The sequence below is a fragment of the Accipiter gentilis genome, chromosome 26 (assembly GCF_929443795.1).
Source record: "Accipiter gentilis chromosome 26, bAccGen1.1, whole genome shotgun sequence".
In the NCBI taxonomy this organism is placed as follows: domain Eukaryota; kingdom Metazoa; phylum Chordata; class Aves; order Accipitriformes; family Accipitridae; genus Astur; species Astur gentilis.
In genome coordinates this window covers 4791733-4816988 of record NC_064905.1, presented here as the reverse complement: position 1 = coordinate 4816988, position 25256 = coordinate 4791733, and the positions used below count along the sequence as shown (strand labels likewise).

Below are 25256 nucleotides of genomic sequence, written 5' to 3'. Positions count from 1 at the left end.
AGGTGGGGCATTGACTGACCGGGGAGTTGCTTTGCAGAAAAGGATCTTGGAGTCCCAGGGGACCACAAAACATCAGCAGCATCCCACCGCAGCAGTGAAGGCCACCCTTGACCAGACTGTAGTAGGAAGAGCGCACCCAGAAGGGTTTCAGAATTTGAAAGAATTGACTCATCTCTTGTATTCAGGATTTGTGACAGTTCACGTGCAATACTGCATCCAGTTTCAGGCTCCCCAGTACAAGGCAGGCATTGGTACCTGGGGGAGAGCGAAGGGCCGTTGAGACTACGAGGAAGCTGTAGCATATGACGTATGAACAGAAGCTGAGAGAGCTGGGCTTGTTGAACTTAAATAAAAGGTTAAAGGGAGATCTTACTGCAGTCTACAACTAGCTGGTTGGTAGGAGAAGACAAACCCCCTTCTCTGATCCGTAGTAAGATCAAGTCATACGTGGAGGAAGGAACATTAGTAGAGAAAAAACAATCCCTGCCACAACCACCAGTTCTTGAAAGGATTCATAAATACTCTGCATAGCTTCAGTAACCAGTACTGCACAGTGTGTATTAACACAGTAGTATTGGGATACAATAATTCTGATATTGCTTGCTACCCATATTAAACCAGAACAACGATAAACTTACAATCCAACATTTCATAATTTTTGTCATTGGATAGCACCACATGTATGACACCGGATAGTTTCAGTCTCCAGAATAATTTAAATAGTAATTAAATAGCTACACAATAGCTAGAATGTACAAGTTCTGTGCTGCAGTCCATCATACTTTGTAATGCACCTACACGATACAGCTTTTATTTAAAAAAAAATTGGATCATTCCTTCTGATTACAGAAGGCTTTTAGGTATGACTCAGACTGTTTTCTTTCTGTCGGAACAATGAGAAAACTGATCTTAGAGGTTAAGTGCCCTAATTTTGTGAATAAACTATCCATTCTTAAGGCCATTACAGTAGTGCTTGGTTAATAACCCACACTAAGCGTCCAAATGATCTGGAACTGCTTGCAGGCAACACACTTGCGTCCTCATCCTTATAAAAATAAGAAAAATGACTTGGCAAACTATAGGTGTTAAAAAACACCAACAAAAAACTACCTTTTGCAACTTGTGCAGTGGCTAAATTCCCCATTGAGCAGATTGCTGTTGAAAGTTGTACCTCAGACCTGCAGAAAGCAGCATAAGGGACTGAGTAATTCAAGTACTTAGTTTCTTCCAAGGAAATAGATATTTGTCCCAGCCTGCAGGAACTCCTGACTAATTATACTTTTCAGATTTTATTATATATAAAGGAAATGTTATGTTGGCAGAATAATGTTCTAACAGCACATTTTACACTCCCATGCCCTTCAACTTTGTCCCAAGTTTTATAGTTACTCTTGATGTGCTCCAGATCTCATTTGGTAGTATCATCTGTGCCCTTGTGAAAGACAGAGAGCCTGCAGGAAGAATAAAATAGGTCAAGCGGTTGTACTGGCACAACCTCATGTGCTGGTACACAAACACAGAGCCTACAAAACAAGCAGAAAGAGCTAATGTTTTGACTACAGATGCAGAAATATACCCCCATTGGAGTAACTAACATGACGGGGCAGCACCTGTAGTCATATGTATGTTTGGTGATGATTGAATACAGGGTTCTCAGTAAAGACAGGCAAGGAAGAAGAGGAGAGGCTGCCCTTCATGTGAAGGAACAGCTCAAATGTATGGAGCTCCTGTACGGCCTGGGCGAGAGTCCCATTGAGTGTGCAGGTCTGGATCAGAGGAGAGGTCAGGGAGGGTGACATTATGACAGGAGTTCGTAACCCACCACCCACTCAGGGTGAAGGAGGGAACGACAGTCCTCTTTGAGTAACGGGAGGAAGTCTCCAGATCACAGACCCTGGTTCTTATGAGGAACTTGAATCTCCCTGGCGTTTGCTGGAAAGGCAGCACAGGGACAGGCAAACAAGACAGAAGCTTTCCAAAGACTGTCAGACATAGCTTCCTAAAATAGATGCTAGATGGGCCAACCATAGGTTAAGTTTTCCTGATCTGCTACTCACAAATGATTAAGTGGTTGGGAGTGAGATTTTCAGTAGAATCCTTGGCTTTAGTGATCACGCAACAGTGACATTCAAAATGCTGAGGGGTACGAGGAGGGTAAGTAGCACAGCATAGACCCTGGACTTCAGGAAAGCAGAATTCAGTTTTGCAGAATTCTGAAATTTTTCAGAATTCAGGGGATTGACGGGGCCATCCTGTGGGAAGCAGCCTAGCACAAGAACGCTCCATCCACATACTGAAGAAAATGAGCAGGTGTATCAGAATACCACCTTGGCTAAACAGGCATCTCACGACCGAGCTCCAGTGCAGAACAGAGGGTATGGTACACAGGAATACAGAAACGTTGCCCAAACATTAAGTTGGTATTAGGAAAGGCAAAGCTCAGATAAGAGTTGAAACTGGAAAGGGTCATCAAGAAAAGCTTCTAGCAGTACGTTAGCCAGAAAAGAATAAGGAAGATATGATGGTTTAGTGACAGACTGAGGTGCTCAATGCCTTCTTAGCATTAAATCTTCACTAGACACAAAGACTTGGGAGACTGTGTCAAAGACAAGGTTCAAGGAGGAGAGGAACAGCTAATAGTGGCAGAGTATCAAGTCAAGCATCTCTTAAGAAATCCTGACCCATACAAGGCTGTAGGAACAGACAGGACGCATCTGTTGGTGCAGAGAGATCTGGCTAATAAAGTGCAGCCTTGCTGTGACATCTCTGATATAGGTATATATTACATTTGTCTTCAAAAAAAGTTGAAAAGAATGATACGGCAAAGTGCAGGCTGGCCAGCATCAGCCTCATTTTGGTGCCTGGAAAATCAGTGCAAATACTATTGGAAGTGATTTCTGGGCACAAAGAAGAGAAGATAACTAAAAGCAGCCAACACATTTACCAAAGTTAAATCATGCTTGACCAACCTGACTGCCTTCTGTGCTGAAACATCTGTGGATTAAAGGAGAACTGTGTCCAGTTTGGGGCCCTTCAGTCCAAGAAAGAAGCTAATGAACTTGAGCAAGTCCAGTAAAATACCACTGAAATGATGAAGGGACTTGACTACACACTTATAAAGAGAAAGAAGTACAGTACTGCGCTGTATTAGCTCAAGCACCATTTTCATTCATATTAAAAAAAAACCAAAAAAACCCCAAAAACCCAAAAAAACCCCCAAGATTAACAGCTGCATACACAAAAAACTTCATGTTTTACTTACTTCTTTTCAATTTTTGATTTTATTTAACCATTCCTATTTAACTCCTGTAACTGTAGGTCATCTTTCACATGCAACATGCACCAGCTGGCTGGTTCTACGGACATTTGGTGGTTACATCAGCCCGTTGCTACTCCAACATGGACCAAGCAGTTACACAGGTAGAAATCGAACAATATCAAACATTTTTGGGGCCATATTTTCACTCAACTATCAAATGGACAATCTCATCAGGTTATGAATAGATATGTGCCTGCACTTCAACCTTTGTCACTTTTGAACTTCAAAGGTTACCCAAATGAATTCATATTCACTATCTCAAATAGGAATACCTTGTAAATTAATGTAAAATATAACCTGTGATAACTGAACTTCAGAAAAATCTTCTAAGAAGTATGAGCTTTCTTCAGAGTTAACATCATTACTACAATTTATGGCAAACGCTTATACTTTCCCAAACTTTTAATAATGTCTCCATTGTGTTTAATTCTAATTTAATGTTAATTGAGGACTTCTAGAACAGAATGCAATAAATGAAGTGTCAAACAAGGTCTGACAGAAATTACTCTTTTTCATGAGATTGCTTTTTTGCCCCAACTCTTCTACACACTTGTCTTGTTTTGTTGGTTTTGGTTTTTTTTAATTCTATACACAAGCAATCACAACAGGATCATGTCGGGGAAAAAAACCACCCCAACACTGCATATAAACTCCAGCAAAATTCACATTACTTTATCCCATAGAGACAATATCTGATGTTTGCTTTTAAGACTTTCACTTAACTATGTGGTACATGACTGAATATAATAAAGTGAAAAAACTGCTATCTGTTTCGGTGCTCTTTACTAATACAGATAACTTGATGTTTAGGACTTGAAATATTTCACCCCTGCTTCTGACTGCTGTAATTCTTGATGACTTGGGGAAAAAGTTCTACCAATAAACAAATTATTTTAGTGAAGCCTGATGTGAAAATCAAGCCTTGATTTCATCTCCTTGCTCACTTTCAGACAAGCACAGACTAGAAATTCTTCCCAGGAGATCTTTTCCTGGAAAGGTAATAGAAGTCTTTGTGTTTGGGGTTTTTTTGTTGTTGTTGTTCAGGGATTTTTTTAATTTAACAAGCGTCCAGTTTTGCCAACTCTATATCCCTTCCAAGAAGTACCACACTGAGTGTACATGTCTACCGTAGCCACTAAGGAGCAGATTAAGCCAAGAAGTTGCAGTAAAAGATGTAGGACAGTTTTAAAACGCAAAATTAAATTTTGAAGGAAGTTGTGTAATGAGTTGACCAAGTTAGCATCCAGATGTTACAACCACAAGCAATTTTCCTCATTCTCAAGTAGTTTCGCACCTTCCCTGTCCCCCCCATCCTCCTCCAACTTCTGGTTTTCAACAGTTGACTTGCTGAAGTTGAATTGATTTCACAATGTTTGCTAAATGAACACAAAACTCAAGTTTTTCTAAAGAAGACTTGGCACGCATATTTGATGTTTCAAGTACTGAAACTACTCATGGTTATAAAACCACTTTTCACTAAGCCTATTATATACCCAAGAACTATGGAAGAACAACGTTGGAAAATATCTACCCTATAAAATAAAGTTCAAGTCAACTGGGAAAAATTCATTTTCAACTTCTAAAACACTTCATAAGCAATTAGCTAAAGAACTTCCCAGGCCAAAAAAACCCCCAAAACCCAAAAACCAAACAACCCCCCAAAAATCCATGAAACACTTTGGATTGCTCCTTATCTTTTGCTGCCTTTTCATAGGTTATCTGTTAAAACTCACAAGTCCAAAGGATCACTGCGCTGTTGATTATACTTTAATATTCTTATCTGAGAAACTTGTATCCAGATATGTTTTCATCTTTCACTCTGAAGAACCAGCCTTTGCCTTACAGCTTCACTTCTCAGTATCTGCTTCCACTTCTGGAAAACAAGTTCTCTTTGCTCAAGAATTTTACTTCCATTATTTGTTTCCCCACTTTATTGTTGTCTCCACCTTACCTCCCCACTGCATTTATTTAGGCATTTCAGAAATACACAATTGCCTCCCTGTACTATTTCCTTACAATGAGTTCTCTTTTTTGCTCCCCAGCTATATTCTTAACACACCATCTCTAACCAGCTCTACCACTTCAAGAGGCTGAGACAGCTAGCCTCTTCTCATCACTCTACAGATACTTCAGAGAAGCTCATGACCCAGAAGTTCCCACCTTGCTAAGTGATGCTGTAACCACTGCCACCCTCACCAAGCAAAGATGTTACATCCAGGTTTTTCTGAAATCAGCATTCCAACAAAAATGTGCTTAATATAATGCCTTCCCAGTCTAAACAAAACCATTGCACAGACAAAGGTAAATTTGGAGAAAATCCATAAATTAAGGTCCCACTAAAGTCCAGGCAATACATGCTTTATGACTAACAGGAAGGCATGAGACATTTGAACTGCTTTCAAGATGCAGCTTTTTTCTTGGTAAAATTTCTGAGAGTCATATTTAAAGAATACAATTGGTCTAATTAAAACATTACTGTCTCCATATCTGTGGATGACCAGTACACATATATGCAGTGATTAATTTTAATGGGCTTGATGTCATGCGACCACATTTGTTATGTGAGCTTTATATGCTATGTATTATATTCTAAAACAGAGAGGATGGGCAATCAAACCTTTGGCAGACAAGGATTCTGTGCTGTTTGCTATTTTCTTATTGTAAGGGGAGGGGGCGGGAGGGGAATCATTAATGTAAAGCTAAATTAAATTCTTACATAGAGCTCTAAGCAACAACTGAGAATTCTTTGGTCACCCATCTTTGACAAGACATCTTTTACAAAATTCTAGGGAAATGTCTTCCATTTTAGGATGAGCTTTTTGGAATCTCTAAAGAAAAACTGAAGTTAAGAATTGGAATCTTTTCTACTTTGGGGAAAGCTGTCTGTGAAAAAAGCTTTTCCCAGTCAAGTTTTTGTATTAGGTCATTCTTATGTAATATATGAAACTACATCTACTACTAATGCTAATAACCATTTTTGCCAGACAGACGACCAAATACATCTTCAACTTTAAAAGCTTGCTAAAATATCTGAAGAGCAGCTCATTATTCACCACTGCATACCCAGAGAAAATGTCAGTGCAAACAATACAGTAGGACAGTTTGGCTGAACTGACTTAAAACATTTGGTTTTACAATGACCTGAGAAAGTGCATAAGGCTCACAACTTACTGTCTGTATGTTTTGAAACTGTCAAGGTTATTTATTCGGGTGCCATAACAACACACACCAGTAATACCTTACAATCTACTAATACATTTATGTGGTACAAGTTAAATAACTCATTTGTTACCAGCCACAGAAATAAAGGAAAAGACCAACTGAAAAAACAAGGATTAACAAATAGTCCTCTAACTATTAGCATGCACAAGAATGCACCTATGCCTCTGCTTTCAGCATGTTATTTCCGTAATAGTTAAATGCTTATCTTCTGAAACATTTCATGAGAATGTTCACTCACATACTAATCCCCTCCATGCTGCTGCTGCCCCCCCACCCCCAGCCTCCAGTCAGGCAGCCAACCTTGACAGAAAAGAGTTTGGAGCCAGACATTAAAAACTGCATTTTATTGTGCTGTGATTTTGGAGATCAGAACTTCACATTAGTGAATCTGAGGTTTATTATCATCTCTGTTATCATGCCTAGGAGCACCCTTACTCAAGATTTGTGCGTGTTAAGCATTGTACAACCAAAGGAGTCCCAAAGAGCTTTCCACAAAGACAAAAAGAGCAAAGGGATGAAGACAAGCAGACGAAACAGTACTGACCAGTACAGCAGGTACTATCCTCAACTCTAACATAGCCCAACTTGCGTTACATATTTTCAACTGATATAATGAAAATTACAGTAAATGTTAAATTTTGCAAAGCGACCTTTCCTTTTTTTAAATGAGGACAGTTCCTCCCAAGCAAGAGCATCAAAACAGAAAGAAAAAAAAAAAGCCTATCAGAAATGGCGTTCATCATCATCTCCCCCCACCTTCTACAAGCATGTTCACAGACTGTTAAAATGGGTTACTGATTTCCAAATCATTAACCTCCAGAGCAGTTTATACCTCCACCTACATGGAGCCCTGGTTGAAACAGAACCACCAATCGTCTGTCTACATAGACAGGAATGACAGTACACAGAGAAAACATTCTGAAAAATTGCAGGCAACTGATTTTTCTTGTTCTTTTGGGTGATTGCTTCTATGTACAGTCACAACATAACGTCACTACAGTATCCCCACACAAGCGAAGAGGGTTAAAGTCTCTCCAATTAAACTTCTAAATATAGCATCACTGCTAAAAGCCTTGCACCTCAAACTGGGATGAACACAGGCCCACAGAGCAGCCAGCGAGGTATCAATGATAAGAACACTATCTCCCAAAATTCTCAGTGTGCTTGGACTCTAAATACACTTTAATAGGTGTTTGAGGGTCTTCATTAGTAACCTGATACTACTTCAACATCGTTGATTCTTCACCATATAACTGAAGCCGGACGGCAGTCATACCAACCTCTCTGCAGGAAGCATAGAGGGCTCTCCTAGTAAGTCCCTTTGACCTAAGAAGTTAAGAATCATTTCTGCAACAGTATTGCAATTTCAGGAAAGCATAGGTAAAAGTGAGTTGGTGAGCAACACAAATTCTAAAATCAATTTAAACATGAATTTCAGGTAGGTTTTGCGGATTACTTGATGAAAAGTCAAGACAAGACCAGCTTTAAAACACTTGAGTTTTAACTGAACTGATGTTTATTGAAAATGCTCCCTTCATCACTGACAGAAAAGGAAAGAATATAGCCATCAGCTAAAATGATTTCCACCTGAGGGACAAAATTAAATTAAAGTCTCAGAAAAAGAAGCAACTCACAGATAGAAAGGTAAAATTTGATTAAAAGCTCCAGAAATCTATCAATCATAGGATTAAAAACATATATTTCAACCAAACAGATGGTGTAAAACCAAAATACAAGACAAATTTATTCTGACAAAGACAACTGGCAGACCAGATTCAGCTGGGGTAAAGAAATAAAGAAAGAACGAAAGAAAGAAAGAAGGAAAGAAAAATGCTGAAAGCGGCAGAGGTAAGAATCAGCCTCTTAAACTCTCTTTTCTACAGAGATGGCCCTCAACTCATCTGAAATTTACTCCGAGTACAAGACCATAGATCTGCTCCCCTTATAAATAGGTAGATAAATCTTTTGTGTATTTAGTACCATTAGAAAGGACTGTCAGTTGCTTACGAGGTCATTTCTCAATGGGGAAGAAGTAGTTCTTGCCATTGATAAGAGACATTGAAGATCTTAAATGATACGTCTGACTGGACAACATTGAAAACAGATTTGAAAATAGACAGAACATTACGGATCTCTGGAAAAAAAGACTAAAAATACTGAAAATAGAATAGCTTGGGCCATGTTGCAATCAGAACATCACTAGAACACAGCCCTTTCTTAACCTGAAAATTACTTAAAAACAAACAAGTCAAACTGATATAGCCTTACACTGGCAAGCAAAACCTCTTAATGAACATAAACGGGATGGGAGGGACAACAGCAGCCCCAAGCCAAAACCCATATAATATTATAACAACGCACTCAACAAGAATTAACAGAAACTCCCTGTCACCCAAGGAGCAGAAAGCAGCCAAGGATAGGAGGCACATTCTACCAGCCTATCTCAAAGACTTTACTAGAGGGCAGGGCACAAAATTTACATCTATCATGATTTTCTGAACACTACTGCTCATCTATACACTCCTGTGACAGGAACATAGAGATAGGCAATCAGCTGAAGAAATCCTTGCCATGCATCACTTCTAGTCATTTTTCATGACATCACCAACACGATTTTTCTTCAAAAAGCATTGCCATTTGAAGTTCACTTCAGCTTCTCTCCCCAGAGTTACCTTGACTCCTTCATTCCTTCCTCACCTGAAGTTAGAATCTTGCCTTGTCTCAACTTGAAGAGGACAAACAACACCGCTTTGTATTGCAGGAGCGAAAAATAAGCCAAACGGGAAGAGAGAAGCCCCTTTCGGGAGCTGTGGAACTGCAAGACAGAGGATGTGCATGTTGATTCCTACAGCTGCCATCATCAAGCCTCCACCAGAAAGTTGGCTCTACATAAAACTAATAAATGATCTGCCAGCGCTGAAGAAGTATACTGGCTTACAGTCACACTTTCTCCCCAGGCACAGAAGATCAGCCAGTATTGAAAGGGGTTTCAATACTGAGCCACAGAAATTCTTTACCTGACCCAGTATCTGTCTGTAGTTGCAGAGAGCAAACAGGGGAAAGAACTAAGAGGTACCACACTACTCATGAAAAACATTCCACAACCTCGTCCTGAGGTTAACACAACATTTGAGATAATTCAGTAGTTGTAGTATTCTAAGACAGAGCGAAGCTCACATCGAGACCGAAGCCCAGCAGCAGGCCTGCATTTTATATAAGGCATTTGAGTGCTTCAGGTTAACTTAGAAAGGAAGAATCATCCCTTTAATCACAAAGAGTTTGCTACAGTGTAGTACCTCATAAGGCTGGAGGCACTTCTGAAGGCAAAAGAAGCTCCAGAACTTGCAAGCTCACGATCATTCTGAAGTGGAAAGAGCTAGTTATGTTACTTCAGTAACAAGACTTAGTTATATTTTGTAGGTTCAAATTTAGAGAAACAGAGGCATGTAAGGAAAAAAATAAAAGAAGATAAAGGAAATCGGGGTTTACTGAGGAGTGTGTGGGGGGGAGGTTATTTACATCTTGGATATATTTTTAATAAATCCACAAATTATTTCATTTGCTTGAAAAATTACTTGAGTGGTCAACTGCAGTCCTCAGCCAAAGGTGAAAGAGAGCTCAATTCAAGTTCAGGCTTTGGAAAATTTATCAGAACATTACACCATCCTTGGCAGTTGTAATATATGGAAAACAAAGAGTAACACAGTTGTGACTAGGAAAGGATCTTGACACATTTCAGCTTTGAATTCGAAGCAAAACAGTTCTCCATTAATTTCTAATGAATCAAGTGTAAGCCAACTACAGTACTGACCAACGGCTTCTATTCCCCGTCTTTGTCCAGGAATAATTAAATCTTCTAATCAAGGAAGAGTGGATCCCACTAGACCACCACCAGAAAAAAAGCTAATTATTTTAAAAGATCAGCTGCAGCAACAGGCAGCCAAGGGAAACCAAGCACTGTGGGCACCGCAAGAACTACATCAAGAATTCTAGAAAAATCAAGCCTCAAGTCATTTGAGCTATTAGTTCCTGGGAGGGAACACATCCTGATTTAAGTCTTCTGAACAGTCTCTCCAGTAAACCACCTCACTTCTTAACATACAATGCCTGAAACTTACTCACTGAATATCCTTATCAGAGCCAAGTTCTTTTCCCCTATCAACCTTATAACTTTTCAAGCACCTTGTGAGATTTCTGTGGGAAAAACATTTTCTTTCTGCTCTGTGGAAGCTAAGGAATAGCTTAGATAGTACTGAAATGCAGACGACAAATCATATCAGATGTTAATGTCTGTGTAGGACAGGTTATTTTTGTTTTAAACATAACTAGAAATGCTTGAACTAAAAAAAAAAAAAAAAAAAAAAAAAAAAAACACCTTAAAATAATGCTTGGCAGTGATGTTCCAAAAGATTACTGATAGTACTCACTATGAAGGTCAAATGACTTCACAGCAATCAACTTAAAAGTTGCAGACAGTGTACAACAAGGATTTATATAGATTACTGTATGAATGGAGTATTAGGATTTACTTAGTTCTGGCCTCGCAATCCATCTATACAGGTAAGTTATACCACCTTTGATACACACTTCCTCAAACTCATACACACACAAATTCCAGGGGAAAAACCACAATACTAATCATCTATATTTTAGGACTTCCTAAAAGACAACAGCTGTTCTTTAGAGGAGCAACTGTACTTTCACCTAATTCTTTTGCATGAATCAATACTCAGCTGAAAAAGTAAGAAGATGAAAAAAGTGAATAGTCTCAGAGCAACTCATTAAGAAATTCTGCAGTAAGTAGCCTGCTCCCTTTGATCTCAGAATCTAATCCAAATTTCTGCAAATACAACGCGACAACAGCCATTATTTGTTTCTGTAGCTACCAAATTACAATAGCTAATTTCATCCTCCTTCCTGTTTCCATCGCTTCAAAATGAGGCAACAAATTTAATAGTGCAAGACTCTGATCCTATACAAGTGCATGTCAACAACCAATCAAGCAAAAGTAGTCAGCGTTAAGTTAGTAAAGGGAAGTATCCAAATTAAACTAAGCAACTCAGTCAAGTTTTCCCAGGATCAGTACCTCTGAGAAAGCAAGCTCTTCGAAGCCAACGCTGTGGATGTCTGCTTACTGACACGTGACAAGGGCGGGGGGGGACACGGGGGGACAGGCAGCGGCTCCGTGCAAGGTTTTGGAGACTATTACTTAAAAGAGTGGCAATCCCTAGTGGGAAGAATTCTAGAAAAACAGAAAGTCAATGTAGGAGTCAGTATAATTATATTTCCGTGTGTTCAACATTGCGTTCTGCAGTAATGTGGAAGCATTCAAGACAGGAGCTTAGATTTAATTTGGAGACAAAATTGAGGAAGTTGAAGACTTATTACAAGCCAGTGCAACTTCAGCAGCTACATGCACCTAGGCCAAAAACACCATAATAATATATTTGTACAACAGAAACCCCAGACCACATAAAAAACTCCAGAGTAAGCAGATGACTAAGCTTCTAAATTGCACCTAAATGTGGACACACTCAATTTAGCTACTCAGACAAAGCACAGAACAGATTAGTCTTGCAAGCTTTATCAATTTAGCAAGGTAAAGAATCCTTCAAAGTAAAAGACAAAACAAAACAGCAATTAACATAAGAGAGCTATCAATTAAACAAGATTCGAAGCCACCAAGTATAAATTCATCATGAACCCAAACGTGGCTAAATTCTCCAAAGAAACTTTTATACATACATAATGTGCTGCTAACAGACAGGGGGATAACTAGGTATGAATGGAAGGAAAAACACAAAGGCTCATGCTTCATAATCAAACAGAAAGCAGATATTGACCCAGAAGACTCCCGAGCAGCTTCTTCATATCGCTTGTTCCTTTCAGGGCTGAAGAATACAACTGTCAAGCAGGTGGCTTTGATCTGCTCGCTGCATTTACACATCATCTCAAACTAAACTTGACTATCAGCATTATTAAGTGCTATAAAAAGCTACATGTATAGTATTTTACGTATTGTAGAAAACATTTCCACTGAAGAACATTTCATAAATAATCACATATAAAAACTGAAGCGCTGCTAAGCAAACTCTGATTAGAAGAGTTTGATGAAGCAATCCTAAGGAACTTTTCAGAAAGGTAAAAGATTCAATACTTTTATGGAGGTATTTACATATTCTTAATTTCTAAGCCCTAACTTCTGCTTCCTTTATTAGCACAAAACATCTTATCAGTTGCGTAGCTTAAATAAAAGAATCGCCGTGTCCATCCTCAAAAGTTGACAATGAAATTATTAGTTTTCTCCACAACACAAAAGCTCTAGAAACTTCTTTTTTTTGTTGTTAGGATGTTAAGCTACTTCACAAAGGTGGAATGGATCAGTAAATACTAACAACGAGCCACAAAGTCAGCTATATCATCCTGCTCACGTACGAAGTCCTCTGTGGAGCATCGCATCTTGCAATTTGGGGAAATGTCTTAGACCTAATTTCACATCTGTCTCTTCCTGTGTGCAATGATGGCTATTCCAAGGGTTCCTTCTCCAGAGCAAAGGTAAGTGGAAGTTACTCCTGGAAGTGACAAATACTTGTTTCAACACTTATTTTCTCCAGACTGAACAATTTCTCTGTGCAGTAGTATACAACACTCACCTCTTTTTAGCTCTTCACAAAACCTAACTGAGCAAAAGCTTCAATCTATACCACACAATTAGAAGACTATCATAGAACGTAATAACAAGGTAAACTGCAACACAAACCTAGTACTACTTGCTATATTTGTAAAGCTACTATTAAAGATGAGTCCGTGTAAAAAAAAGTTTAAGATAGTTTTACAACTCTGTTTCTGTGATCACTGCTTAATCTGTGAATTCCCCTCAAGACAGAAATCACGGGTACAACTCTTTACAAAGACTACACCTTCAAAGCATTCCAAAAAAAAAAAAAAAAAAAGCACTCATCACTTTTCTCATGAAGAATCGGTAATCAAGGCTCTGGTGATGCCCCTTTCTTGAGGTATCAGGAGACGATCACTAGTTCATTTAATAGAACTACAGAGGTTTCCCATTTTTTCCTTAATGTTATATTTTCAGATTTCCTGGGGTTTCATATTAACACAAATTTAAATAATATTTAACTTGGCTTCACTAACCCAAACAAATCTGTAACATTTGTACAAACATAACTCAAAGCTTAGCGGCAAAATATTTTAAGTGGTGCCATTAGATGTCTTATTAATTAAAGCAAAAAGTTTCCAACTTGAACAGGTATGCAGAATTTTTAGCTCAAGAGAATGCAGAAAGAAGTGAAGACCTTTTCATAGCATAAGAGTCTAAAAGGTCACTTGGTATGTGGCCATCAAGAATCTTGTTAAAATTATTTTCCCAACACATAAACATTTCTCTGAGATTAAAAATATCTTTGTCATTTCAGATATAATCATTTGGTTTTATTTACAAGTTAAACAAACTAGTTAAAGAGTACACATCAATGCAGTGTTATGTCATAAATAGTTACAGGTGGCTGTGGACCACAGAGAAAAATGAAATAGTCCGATATATCCAGTGGCTGACTGATATTTCACCTATGAGCAAAATTTAGACTCAGAGAAATATAAAGTCTTTTTCTCTCTCTACTGCTTACATTAGAAAATTCAAGTTAGTGCAATTAATAGAAGTCTAGATTTGAAAGAATTGATACAAGGTTTAAAGCACAGTTATAACGAAGATGACAGTGAACACTGTAAAAACAGCAAAAGGCTCCTGATGGACTAGCAATAAAAAGGGAAGACTATTTAAAAACATGGAATACTGTGTTACTACACAATCCTCTGTATGCTATTTCCACAAGATTTCAGCCACTGAATGCTCCAATAATACACGGTTTTAAAAAAGCAAACCAACCAAACAAAACATCCAACACAGCTACATTTCATACTTATCGGTAGTGTATCTCTGAGGTTAAATACTCAAACCGAATATATTGTGAAATAGCTACCATCGTTCTTCCTTCAGCCATTAACCTAAAATTTAAATCCGTAACTAACACCAAAAATTATCAGGACCGAGAGCACAGTGATTACACACTCTTTCCTTCTTTTTAACACTTAACAACATACCAAGGCCAAGGCACATACTCTTTTGGCTTAGCTTCTTCCAAAACGCAAGGAAAGTTAAGATCTCTATGAAGTACATTCCCACAAACGAAACGCAGTAACCAAATCAATTCAGTCCCCCTAAAACTTAGGCCAAAACAAATCACCATTTTTAAATTCTTCTCAGGTGGCCAACTAACCTGGCATTTGTGAATCATTTTAACCTGAAATTTGTAAATTCAATTCTAGCTTTTGACTCTTAAAACCACACAAACACACTGAAGCACACAAAACATTTGGGTTATCACACGTACTTACTCTGACTGGCTTTGTATACTACTTTGGTAGCGGTTTGTTGTGGGGTTTGTTGTTTTGGGGTTAGGGTTTTTTTGTCTCTAATCTGCCAGGTTGCTGCCCATCAGTTTTAGGGAGTACACAATCTCGTGCACAGAAGTTAAGCGTTCTAGAAAACTGACATCTGAAAACTATTGTTCACACAGCTGGCGTTAAAAGGAAGGCTGATATGGCCACAAAACATTAAAGATGGTAGAATAGTGTAGTAAGAAATCTGCATATTGCTATCATTTAAGAACTCTCAGCACTATAAAAGGCATTTAGAAACATACAAAAAAAGCTATAAAATTTCATTCTGGGACATAACTTAGCCTTTCAGAGGACTCTATGCACAAAAACTTTGTTTGCTTAGTAACTTCATCCAGCTTTCCTTCTTGGAGGAAATACTGCTTGAGAGTTTGACGTTTCCCCAACTCTACAACCCAGAAGGGTGCAAAATAGGAAGTCAGGCTATACAACCTACAGCATTTTCTTACAAGTTCAGAAACATTTTAAATTATCAGCTAATCGACATAAGGCACAACTAACTGCACTTTCCCGAGGTCATTCATGGAGCCCAGCACGGAGCCGTGCTGAAGCTCTGTTTAACATTCCACTCTGGACATCTTCATATCTAGCACCGGCCATTCTCTGAAATATGCCATATGCTATGAATTAAGCAACGTCAGAGATGCCGTCCTCTGCACCAAGCGAGTGCCAGAACTGTATCAGAGAACTGAAGTCTGCTTTCAGCTTTCTCCTTAGAAACTTAAGTAAAAAGAATCAACTAAGAATCTCACGAGAACACACAGAAGATTTACTATGAACGCATTCATTACATTCTCCCGTACTGAGGTTGGAAACACTCTGCGACATTACACTACTGTCATAAACCCTGAAGTAGATTAAAAATTAAATAACCAGCTTCCCCACAGCAGTTTAAGACAGAAATTAGACACTGCTTTAATATGACTTCTTATCCATTTGAATTAGTTTATGGCAGTCATGGATTTTTTCCATGGCGATGAAGTCACCATGCTGAGAAAGTAGGGAGAAACTGCTACCAGACACCAGGTGAAAACATCCAAGTTTCTAATTGCATATTAAATTGGTGTTTGCATTGACACTCCAGGTAGAGCTCTAAACTCCACTACAAACAAGTCACTGCAAAACCCAATCGGGTGGTAACCGAAACCACCAAAAACCCATGAAACTCTGAAAGCGACTGATTTTTTTTATTTTTTTTTAAAGCAGGAACAGCAGCAAGATAGCTGTAACTTCTGAAAAGCTCCTCCCCTTCCCTCCTGAAAACATTAATCCACGTTCGATTACTGAAACTGCTGTTAGGGTGTACTCTGCACCGATAGGCAGGTGTTGAGAAACTCATCCCAGGTGCTTCTACAAGTACTTGAGGAGCCCTTAACGGTTTTTACTTACAGTCTCTCCGCATTCCTGGGAACATCCCTCGGTACAGTTTTGAGTCCTAGTCCGTGACAATCCACGTTGGAAGCAATACACGTACATTTATGCGGGCATCCTCCAACGGGCATCCAACTCACGGAGCTCCAAAAGCTCCAGATCATCCCAAGGCACAGAAACGCACATCTTCCACCCGACAACATGGTTTCGCGATGGCTTCAGTGGGTATAAAAGTGCGTGCGAGCAGCCGGCCCTTAAAGATGAAATGCCTCTAAGAAGAAAGGGAAAAGAAAACAAGAGGCTCTTAGTACAGCCCAAGGGAACCCACCGCTGCCATCATCGCCGGAGCACCAGCCAACCTTCAAAGGCGCCCGAAAAGGCTACGTTAGGTGGAAGAAGGTGGGGAACTGCCTTTCGGGGCTCGGGCTTCCTTCTGCTCTCTGCGAACGGCACCAGAAGGCAGATAGTTTAACAGAGCTTCAGCCAGAGGCGTCCTCAGATGAAAGAGAAACCGGGAGCGGAGGCAGACGCCCGCCCAACATCCGTCAGGAGCGGCGGCGATCCCCGCAGCAGCCGCCTCCGCTCCGCATCGCCGCACCTGGGCCGGGCAGGTAACCCGCGGGGGAGGTGACGGGCGATTCAGCGCGGCCCCGCCGCCGGCTCCTCAGGCGCTCGCTCGCTCGCTCGCTCGCTCCCTCCCGCCGCTCGGCTGCCGCTGCCGCTGCCGCCGCGGGCCCGCACCCCCGCGCTGGCGGCCGGCGGAGCCGGGACCGGGAGGCGGCGAGGGGAGGCGGAGGGGGCGGAGGCGGCGGCGGCGGCGCTCCCACCCGCTGCTGCGCTCGCCGCCCGCCCGCTCTCCATTCACTGTGCATGGCAGCCGGGCGAGCGCCCGCGGCGCGGTGCCACCCCTCCCCCCTCCCAAAATATCACCCGCAGCGCCCATTGGCTGCGCCCGCCCTGACGTCACCCAACTGCTGAACTTTCGGAGCGGAGCGGAGCGGAGGGAGGCTCAAAGTTTGGGGGCCGCGCCGGTGCCGGCCGCGGGGAGCGGGGCCCGGCGGCACCCCCCCCCCCCCCCCCCCAGTCCCCCGTCCCCTCTCGGGCACGTCCCCCGTCCCCGCCCGGCGCCGCGGTCCCCAGCGGCGGGGCGAGCCCGCCCCCTCCCCCGGGTCGGGTTTCGGAAAAGAATGTGCGGGCCCGCGGCACGGGAACCGCCGCCCGGCGCTCCGGCGCTGCGTGCCGCGCTCTCAAGTTTCCCCCTCGGAGGGGAGTTCGCCGCCTTTTGTCTGCCGCGTCTCCACTCCCCGAGTACCCTCTGGCGGCCGGAGGAGGACGTTCACCCGCCCGCCGGGGAAGGACGGGGCGGCCGCGCCCGCCGGCCCGCTCCGAGCCCCGGCCGCGGGGGTCGGGCGGGGGGGGTGGGCCGGGGCGGCCCCGAGCGGCTCCCCGCCGCCGCCGTGCCTCCGCGGTGGCTGGGCCGCGCTCCCGGCTCCGCCGGGCGGGCCTAAGGCGGACTTGGGCGAGGGTCCGGGGCGAACGCGGCTCCGAGCCGCTGGAGTTGGAGGCTCGGAACGTTCTACCTGCAGCGTACGGAAAAAAAAGCACAAAGAACGCCGCGGCACAGCCCGAAAGGGTGGCGGCGCCGAGAGGTTACTCGGAAAACCGCGGGTCCTCGGAGACACGCGAGAAGGCGTCCGTGTAAGGTAAGTCTTAGCCCGCTGACAGCAAGGTTCTCCCTGTAGGACACCACGCACCTGCGGTGACCTCCCGCCCCAAAATAAAGCGGGCGTACGCACATCGTGAAAACCGGTCTCTTTCAAAACACCGAGTCCCTCCTTCTGCACGCGTAAAAAGAAGGCACGTTTACGCGTAACATACTTGGGAACACAGATAATACCTTCTTCATCTACATCACAAACTCTTGGTCCGTGACTATGGAGTCTAGGCTCTGTTCATGCAGGTAGGGAAACGTTTTCCTTTTCGCCGTCCAACGAGGACTGTGCCCAGCATTACCACGAAACCCCCACAACCCCTCCAAAGGTTTGGTAAGGCTAAGTTACATTAGGACTCAAGTTCTCAGGTTGTGCTCAAAATGTGTTCTCAGCTTTCCTCCACAAACTAAAAAAATTAGTATTTTAAGTGGAGGGCTTGTAGGAAAAAAAAAACCACACCACTGTAAGATGTTCACCATAAGATAACGGACACAGCATTCCAGTGTGCAGTAGCACATCTTAAACACCTGTTTATTTCTGGCAACAGTCGCTTCGTGCTTTCATTACTGAAATTTGTAATTACCTGCAGCATTCCTGCCCACCTTGATAGTTGGGTTTTCCCCAGACCAGTGAGACGTCCCCCTTTACAGCCAGCAAAGCATTTCCTTGTCTACTGACCTCCCTAACAAGCTAAGACTTGGCACTCTAGAGCGTTTCCCTGTGGAGAGAAATTTGCCAAAGAGCACGTGCAAGACCACAAGTTAACCTTCACCTCTCCTGGTCTTTGTCTGAAAAAGCAATGAAGTGATTTTTCTCATTTTATAGCGAATTATTTACAGGATAAATTTCCTTTTTCACATAGAAACCATTTGGATCAAGCCTTAAGATTGAACTACTTGCATGACTAGACTCAAAGCTCAATTAAGTGGTCCTTATATAGCAGTATCCAACGCAAGAAGGCTCAGTGACAAATGACACGAGGTTTGAAAATGCACAGAGGGACTCAGCCATCACCCCTTTAAGTGGCTGCTTTACGCTGCTTCAGAAAAGATTAGAAAGCACTATTCTCCCAGCTCTCCCAAATCTACAGAAACTGAAAGCTTGGGAAGGTGCCTGTAATTCTGTCTGGATCCCCAAATAAGCCTCTCCTTTCCTGGAGAAAAAGGCAGAGGAAGATCACTTTAACCTCCAGCATTAACAGATGAAGTAAGGGGCAAAGCCACAACAAACCCCTCTACGTCCTTCCAGTACCCAAAGCAGCAATGATAACTGTAGGAGCTTGAACTGATCCCTCTCCTTTACCCTCTAGAGAGGGCAAAAGCACAGACAGCTCCAGGCCTGTCACTGACACTCATCGCTATCTATTCTGAGGCAAGCACCCTCGATCAAGTGTTAGTCTACAGGAGATCAGCTCTTGGAACAAGGAACAGCTGGTTCAGACAGACAAGACAGAAATTACACTGCTTAGGAAGACAAAGTACTCTGAAGTCTCCTCCATGCAGACCGAAGGTATACATCCTTAGCTCGTTCAAGCAGCGAAAATACTTTTGCTGGAACCTAACTTTCCTTGGCAGCCAGGCAACATCATTCCAAAAAGGGTTTTTTTCCTGTTCTAGTTTACTAGCGAGCATCTTCCCAGCTACAAAGACGGCCATATGGAGAGGCATGCACCCCTCTCCTCAGGAGGGAAGTACAGAAGCCGTTGGATACTAAGTAAATGTGGTCACAGGCAATGCAAACGTCATAGCCTAATGGCATTTTTATTTTTTTTTTAAGTTACTAGTGTTCACTTGTGATGAACTTCAAATTCTAAGAAATTGTGAAAAAACTCCCTAAAACCTCTTCAACACTGTCATCCATGGCAGTCAGCGTATTCCATGCTTCACTGCTAATTCCTCACATTTCCCTGAAAAGGACAAGTGAACCAGACAAAATGGTAGAAAAATAGATGAGATGAAAGTCAAGCCTATCCTTGAAATACATTTAATTCTTATAAAAACTAAGGGGCATGTTTTCCTACATTCCAGTTGACGTAGCTCTTAAAAGGCAATGGTCACATTTCCTCAAGGCATGCCACAGTGAAGCAGAGCGTTGACTCTGCTGTTTTTCCTTTGCACATCTACTATGGCTTCTGGCTCCTGGCAATTGCTAGAAGCTGGCAAACGAGTCACTATTCGTCTCTTAGTACGGAGTTGGCAGAGGTCAGCACAGCACGCGTTACACAAAACTGCACAAACCGACAGAATATGGAATAATCTGAATCTAGAAAGTATTTCGTATTTGTATTTACACTAATTTAAACAACCAAGTTATTTTTATGAAGGTACCTAAAGCTGGACAGTTTTTATCCATACTATTCCCTGAAGTTTTAGAAACTGCCAACATTTCCATATATGCAAAACTCCTTGCAAACGAGATTATTATCAAAGGTGTGCTGTCTACTCAGCAGGGATTTAAATCTTCATCTTGCTGCTTCTGCAAGAAGAAGTATAGTTGTTTCTCTTAGAAAATGAGTAGTTCACTGTATTTAGAACATCTTTGCGTCAATTTGGAAACTGACTTTCATACATAAATATTTTTATTTAATCGAATTGTTTTCAAGTAAGAAAAAAAAGTAGGTTTGATTTTTTTCTCTTGGTATGGCAGAACACTTACTAAACAGATGATCAGAGTATATTTACATTCCAGCAATGCTGTCACCTAAGCAGCTCTGTAGCTGCCTCCTCTCTTGAACGTGCCAGTGACTCCACCACTACCTCCACCTTGCAATAGTACCCTTAACACTTCTCACGGTCTAGAAGAGAGCCAAGTTCTGGCAACAGCGGAAAGCCAGGGCAGGCAAAACCAGAAGATGTATCTTGGCACGGGAATCACGGCAGCTGCTTGGGGAGACGTAAGTGAAAGAAAATCACTTGCTTCTCTAGACGATTTTGGACTTCCAGCACCTTCTTCACAAAACATGCGAGCGCAACAAGCGTTTCAGAGTTAATTTCAAGACATGTTACATGGTGTGGTATGCATAACGTCACCGTATATTCCTGGGCAGTTATGCATGTGCGCATGCTGTGTAGCAAGTGGGACACGTCTGAGAAACATAGGACTCGCTGCACTTGTGTTGTCCATGTGGCCTGCACATGTGCAGTAAATCTGATGGCTCCCAAATGCTCATACTTTTTGCGTGCACAATAGTCAGTTGTCTAGAGGCCTGATGGGAATTGTAGCAGGGCCTGGTCAGCTGGCTGAAGTCCTGCAATCTGAAAGTTTATGGGCAAAAAATAAGGCCCTTTTAAGGAATCCAAACATATGGTACTCTGGTTCCAGCAACAGAAGACCATCACAGAACCTCAGACTGCCGGACTACCTGCACAACAGAGCAAAGCCTCCGCCGTCACCAGCAGTAACTAGGAGGGTGGAGGGGAAATAAATGAGTAATTCTGATCACTTCAAAGGAATCAAGCCTTCCTTGTATCTCATCACTTAAGTCACAAGGCTTCCCCAACAGCCCTAAGAGGAGCTCTCGAGCACATCCACCGCACAGCTTAATGCTTTGTCACATGATCAAGCTGATGTGCGCATTTTAAACACGCTAAGTTCAAACTCCCCCTAATTTTAAAGCCACTGATGCAATCATTCGGGAAGCAGTGACATATACCGAGTTAAATAAAGTATCTCGGTACGTTACCTAAAAAGGACATAAAGCTGAGGCTTGAGAAGCCTGTCAATGCAAAGGAATTTGAACTTGATTTTTATGAGAAGCTAGGAATAGAACACAGGTTTTATATGACAGATGTCAATATTGCCACGCTATTTCAGAGCATCTACCATCTAAGCGCTTCGTTATGCTCTCCATAACCGCTGCACGAACTACGAGACACCTATTTTAAAGGCAAGAACGGGACTCGCGTTCTGCCAGCCCCGAGATTTAGGCAGAGCCGAACTTGTGTCCCGCTGCCCTCTTGTGGCTGCTGAGCTGCCCGGGGTGCCCTGCAGACGCTCCTTCGCCACCTTGTGAAGGTCTGGTGCACGGATCTCATGCGGAGGGGTTCACTCCCTGTCGCCCACAGGTCATCCGAAGAGGTTAAATACTCTTTGAACCCGTGAGATTTTAAAATGCGGGCGCAGATGCCGTCAAAACTGCGGTCAAAATAAACAATAGGAAGGTGATAGCGGCACAGAGAAGAAAAATAGATTCAGTTGATGCTGAAGCAGACGACGGTTTTCACTGTAATTTTATCTGAGCCCTCGGAGGTTTAATGCCGCAAGTTGCGTAGAGATACTGGTATTTTTCTACTCCCATTTCAAGAGGAAAGTTAATTGTCAGTTAAACAGTGAATATGGGCTTTCATAAAGATATTTTCATGTTAATTGTTTTTGTTAACTAAGAAAACAATGCTCTGTTTTCTTTGTTAAAAATGCGTTAGGCTGAGCAAACAACGTTTTCACCTGTGCCGTTTTAAAAACTATGCTTGCCGAAATAAGCATTAGCTGCTCTTAAAACAGTCAAACTATGCAATGAAAGCAACCATCAGATCTAAGACACTACTAAAGGCAACTACTTGGTACGAAACATCAGATGGATTAGAAAGTCTAGCAACTGAAGCTAGCCTTATATTCCTCTCAAACAGAATAAAACCATGAATAGTAGCAATCCGTACACCTTTACTCACAAATCCATTCCCATTTTGAGATGTAGTAATAAGGAAGATGCCTCCATGGCGACTCCATCCAAGAAAGCTTATGTCACCTTGTCACCCGGCGTACCATGATTTGCCACACAGTATGCAAAAAGAGCAGTAACTTTTGCGCAGTGAAGAACTTAAACAGGATTTCTTCCGCTTAGGGTGGGGCTCCCAATCATGTTAATTATGTAGATGATCATGAATAAAACTTAATAAGCCATGTATTCTCTCTCTTGCTTAGATTCAGACACAGAATTGCAATTGTCCTTGAAATTTGGAATTAGTTTATTCTGTCAGTTTAATTCTAATAATGGATGCTGTGGAATTTACCTGCTCCTTATTCTAGTTCCTAATATCCTACTGCTCAGGTAGTTGAAGTCAAACTGGGAAGTAGCAGAAAGCTAATTGACTAACATCGAGAAGGGATCATGCACCTTCACTGTTGCTGGAAGCATTTTAAATGTGTTAAAGAATTTTAAATTATAGCTTATGAAGAAAACAAAAAGGTAGTTACACTAAAAGCTTAATAAATTAAATTAGGTTCTTTTGTATTAGATTTGTATCATACAACAGAAACAACCTAGAAAGCCTTCTACATTATATTACCTCTGCTACTTACTGTGCTATATATTCCATCAACTATAGAGTGTTAACTATTGAGTTACCTTTGTCTTACACAGTTTATATCCACATACAGCCTTCTATAGCTTTGTCTGCTTCATACTCAGCATTTCAGTAAATACTAGATTAAAGGAGAAAAAAAATGCAAAACAAGGCCTATTATTATGTGCTTTTAGTGCACAAAAGCTACCTAATAGATGAGCATTTTTTTTCGTAAATCAAGGTCTGTAATCAAAAAGAACATAGCTTGCACATAGCAGGCAATATTCAATACATTTCATTCTGTTTCCAGGGCATACAGGCTTCTGTAAGGAAGTACTGAATTAGCTGGAAAATCTAAATAATTTAAATATTTGTGGAATATAAGAAAGGTTAAGGATCCTTTCAGGCTTGAGAGTGTTACTTCTGATGCAAGGCATAGCAAGTTTTGGCAATGGTTACAGGAGAGATCGGAGGGTCAAAATGAATAATCCATGACCTTCACTGCTGTATGAAACAGTATTTCCATAGCTTTATGTTGTTTTGTTTCAGCTGGAATCTGACATTAAGCAATTTTGAGAGATTCTGCATCAGAGGAAATTTAGGTTGGTTTTGGCTTTTTTTTTTATTCAAGGTATAATAATTCATATTTCATAGCTGTCTACACCAGCAGTTGTTAAAAAAAAAAAAAAAATCAGTTAAAGGGGCACAATCATAGCTACACTTCACCATCAACTATTAAGACAGTCTAGAAGCACTGTTTTCATACACAAGGCACTGCCAGTTTCTGGTATAAATATGCTTTCTCTCTTTGTACTTCCTAAGAATTTTTACACCTATGCATCAATGCACAGTAGTTTCAGTGGTGGAAAATGATTAAAAATAGTACAATTTAGGAGAAAGATTAGTGGATTAATATGCTGAAGATGCACTGCTCATAACAATATTAACTTACCACACAAAAAAGCTATAATGTTTTTTTTACATTTAGTGGCTACTTGCACATAGATCCAACCCAAAAGCTCCTGTTGAATAATGGATTCAGAAAGAAGTCATATCCATTTTACCACCACAGAAAGGTATTTGAGAGGTAAACAGAGAAGGCACCGAGGAAAACAAATTCAAATACAGGCTTCTAGCTCAGCCACTGAAGTGTATTAAATGCAAAAGTTTTCGGAGCAGTAGGCTCAGAAGTAAATACTTCTCTTGGACAAGAGCTAACAATTCCATTAATTAAAGAGAATGCAATCCTTTAGGTACAGACTATCATCATCACAAACTAAAACAAATATTTAAAGTTTTCAAGATTTGACTAGTTCCTCAGTTTGGAACCCACATCAGAAAGAAGGATGGGGCAATATATCTCTATTACTCTAAATGAGGTCTTTTCACATTGAAAAGATATTTATTACCTTACACTGTCTTGGAGGACAAAGCTAACCTGAAAATCTTGGCAGCTTTGGAGAAAATAAAGCATTCCAAGCTGTTATTAATAACTTCTGTATTTTGATAATTTTATTGAATATTAATAACACTTGCATGTAGAAGGAGCAATGCCATTGCCACAATGTGAAATATTTCATTATTGCAACTGCGGATGGTTCACATTGCTCAATGTGTCAAAACAGAGCTGTCTTGTTTTGAAGCATAAGTAGCTGCCTAGAATTTTTCCTTCAAAGATGCAGCAATAGAAATAAAGTATCATTTAGCATGTGCTGGCATCAGAGGTTCATGTCTTCATCTATTCACAATATAGCAGTTCCTCACCCCAATGTTGAAAAGTTTTCAATAACATATCAGAAGTTTAGAAATATGTTCAACGTAAAGCTTAGGCAGCTAGATCCCCATTATGTCAACACACTAACATTAGAAAATTCT

The 25256-nt window shown here is 41.3% G+C and overlaps 1 protein-coding gene across 2 annotated transcripts in view; it reads right to left on the bottom strand.

Annotated features, from left to right (window-relative positions):
- The window catches only part of SLIT3 (slit guidance ligand 3), a 536826-nt gene extending 519766 nt beyond the window's left edge, over window positions 1–17060 (bottom strand). The window contains exons 1-2 of one of the 2 annotated variants that reach the window (XM_049829396.1): window positions 16747–17060; window positions 16406–16656 (exon numbers count right to left, since the gene is read on the bottom strand). In XM_049829396.1, the coding sequence (XP_049685353.1) occupies window positions 16406–16590 (185 nt within the window). In that variant the 5' untranslated portion in view covers window positions 16591–16656; window positions 16747–17060. Of the gene's footprint in view, window positions 1–16405 lie in introns of both variants that reach the window. The other variant, XM_049829395.1, reaches the window with a different exon arrangement.
- Window positions 17061–25256: the final 8196 nt, after the last annotated feature.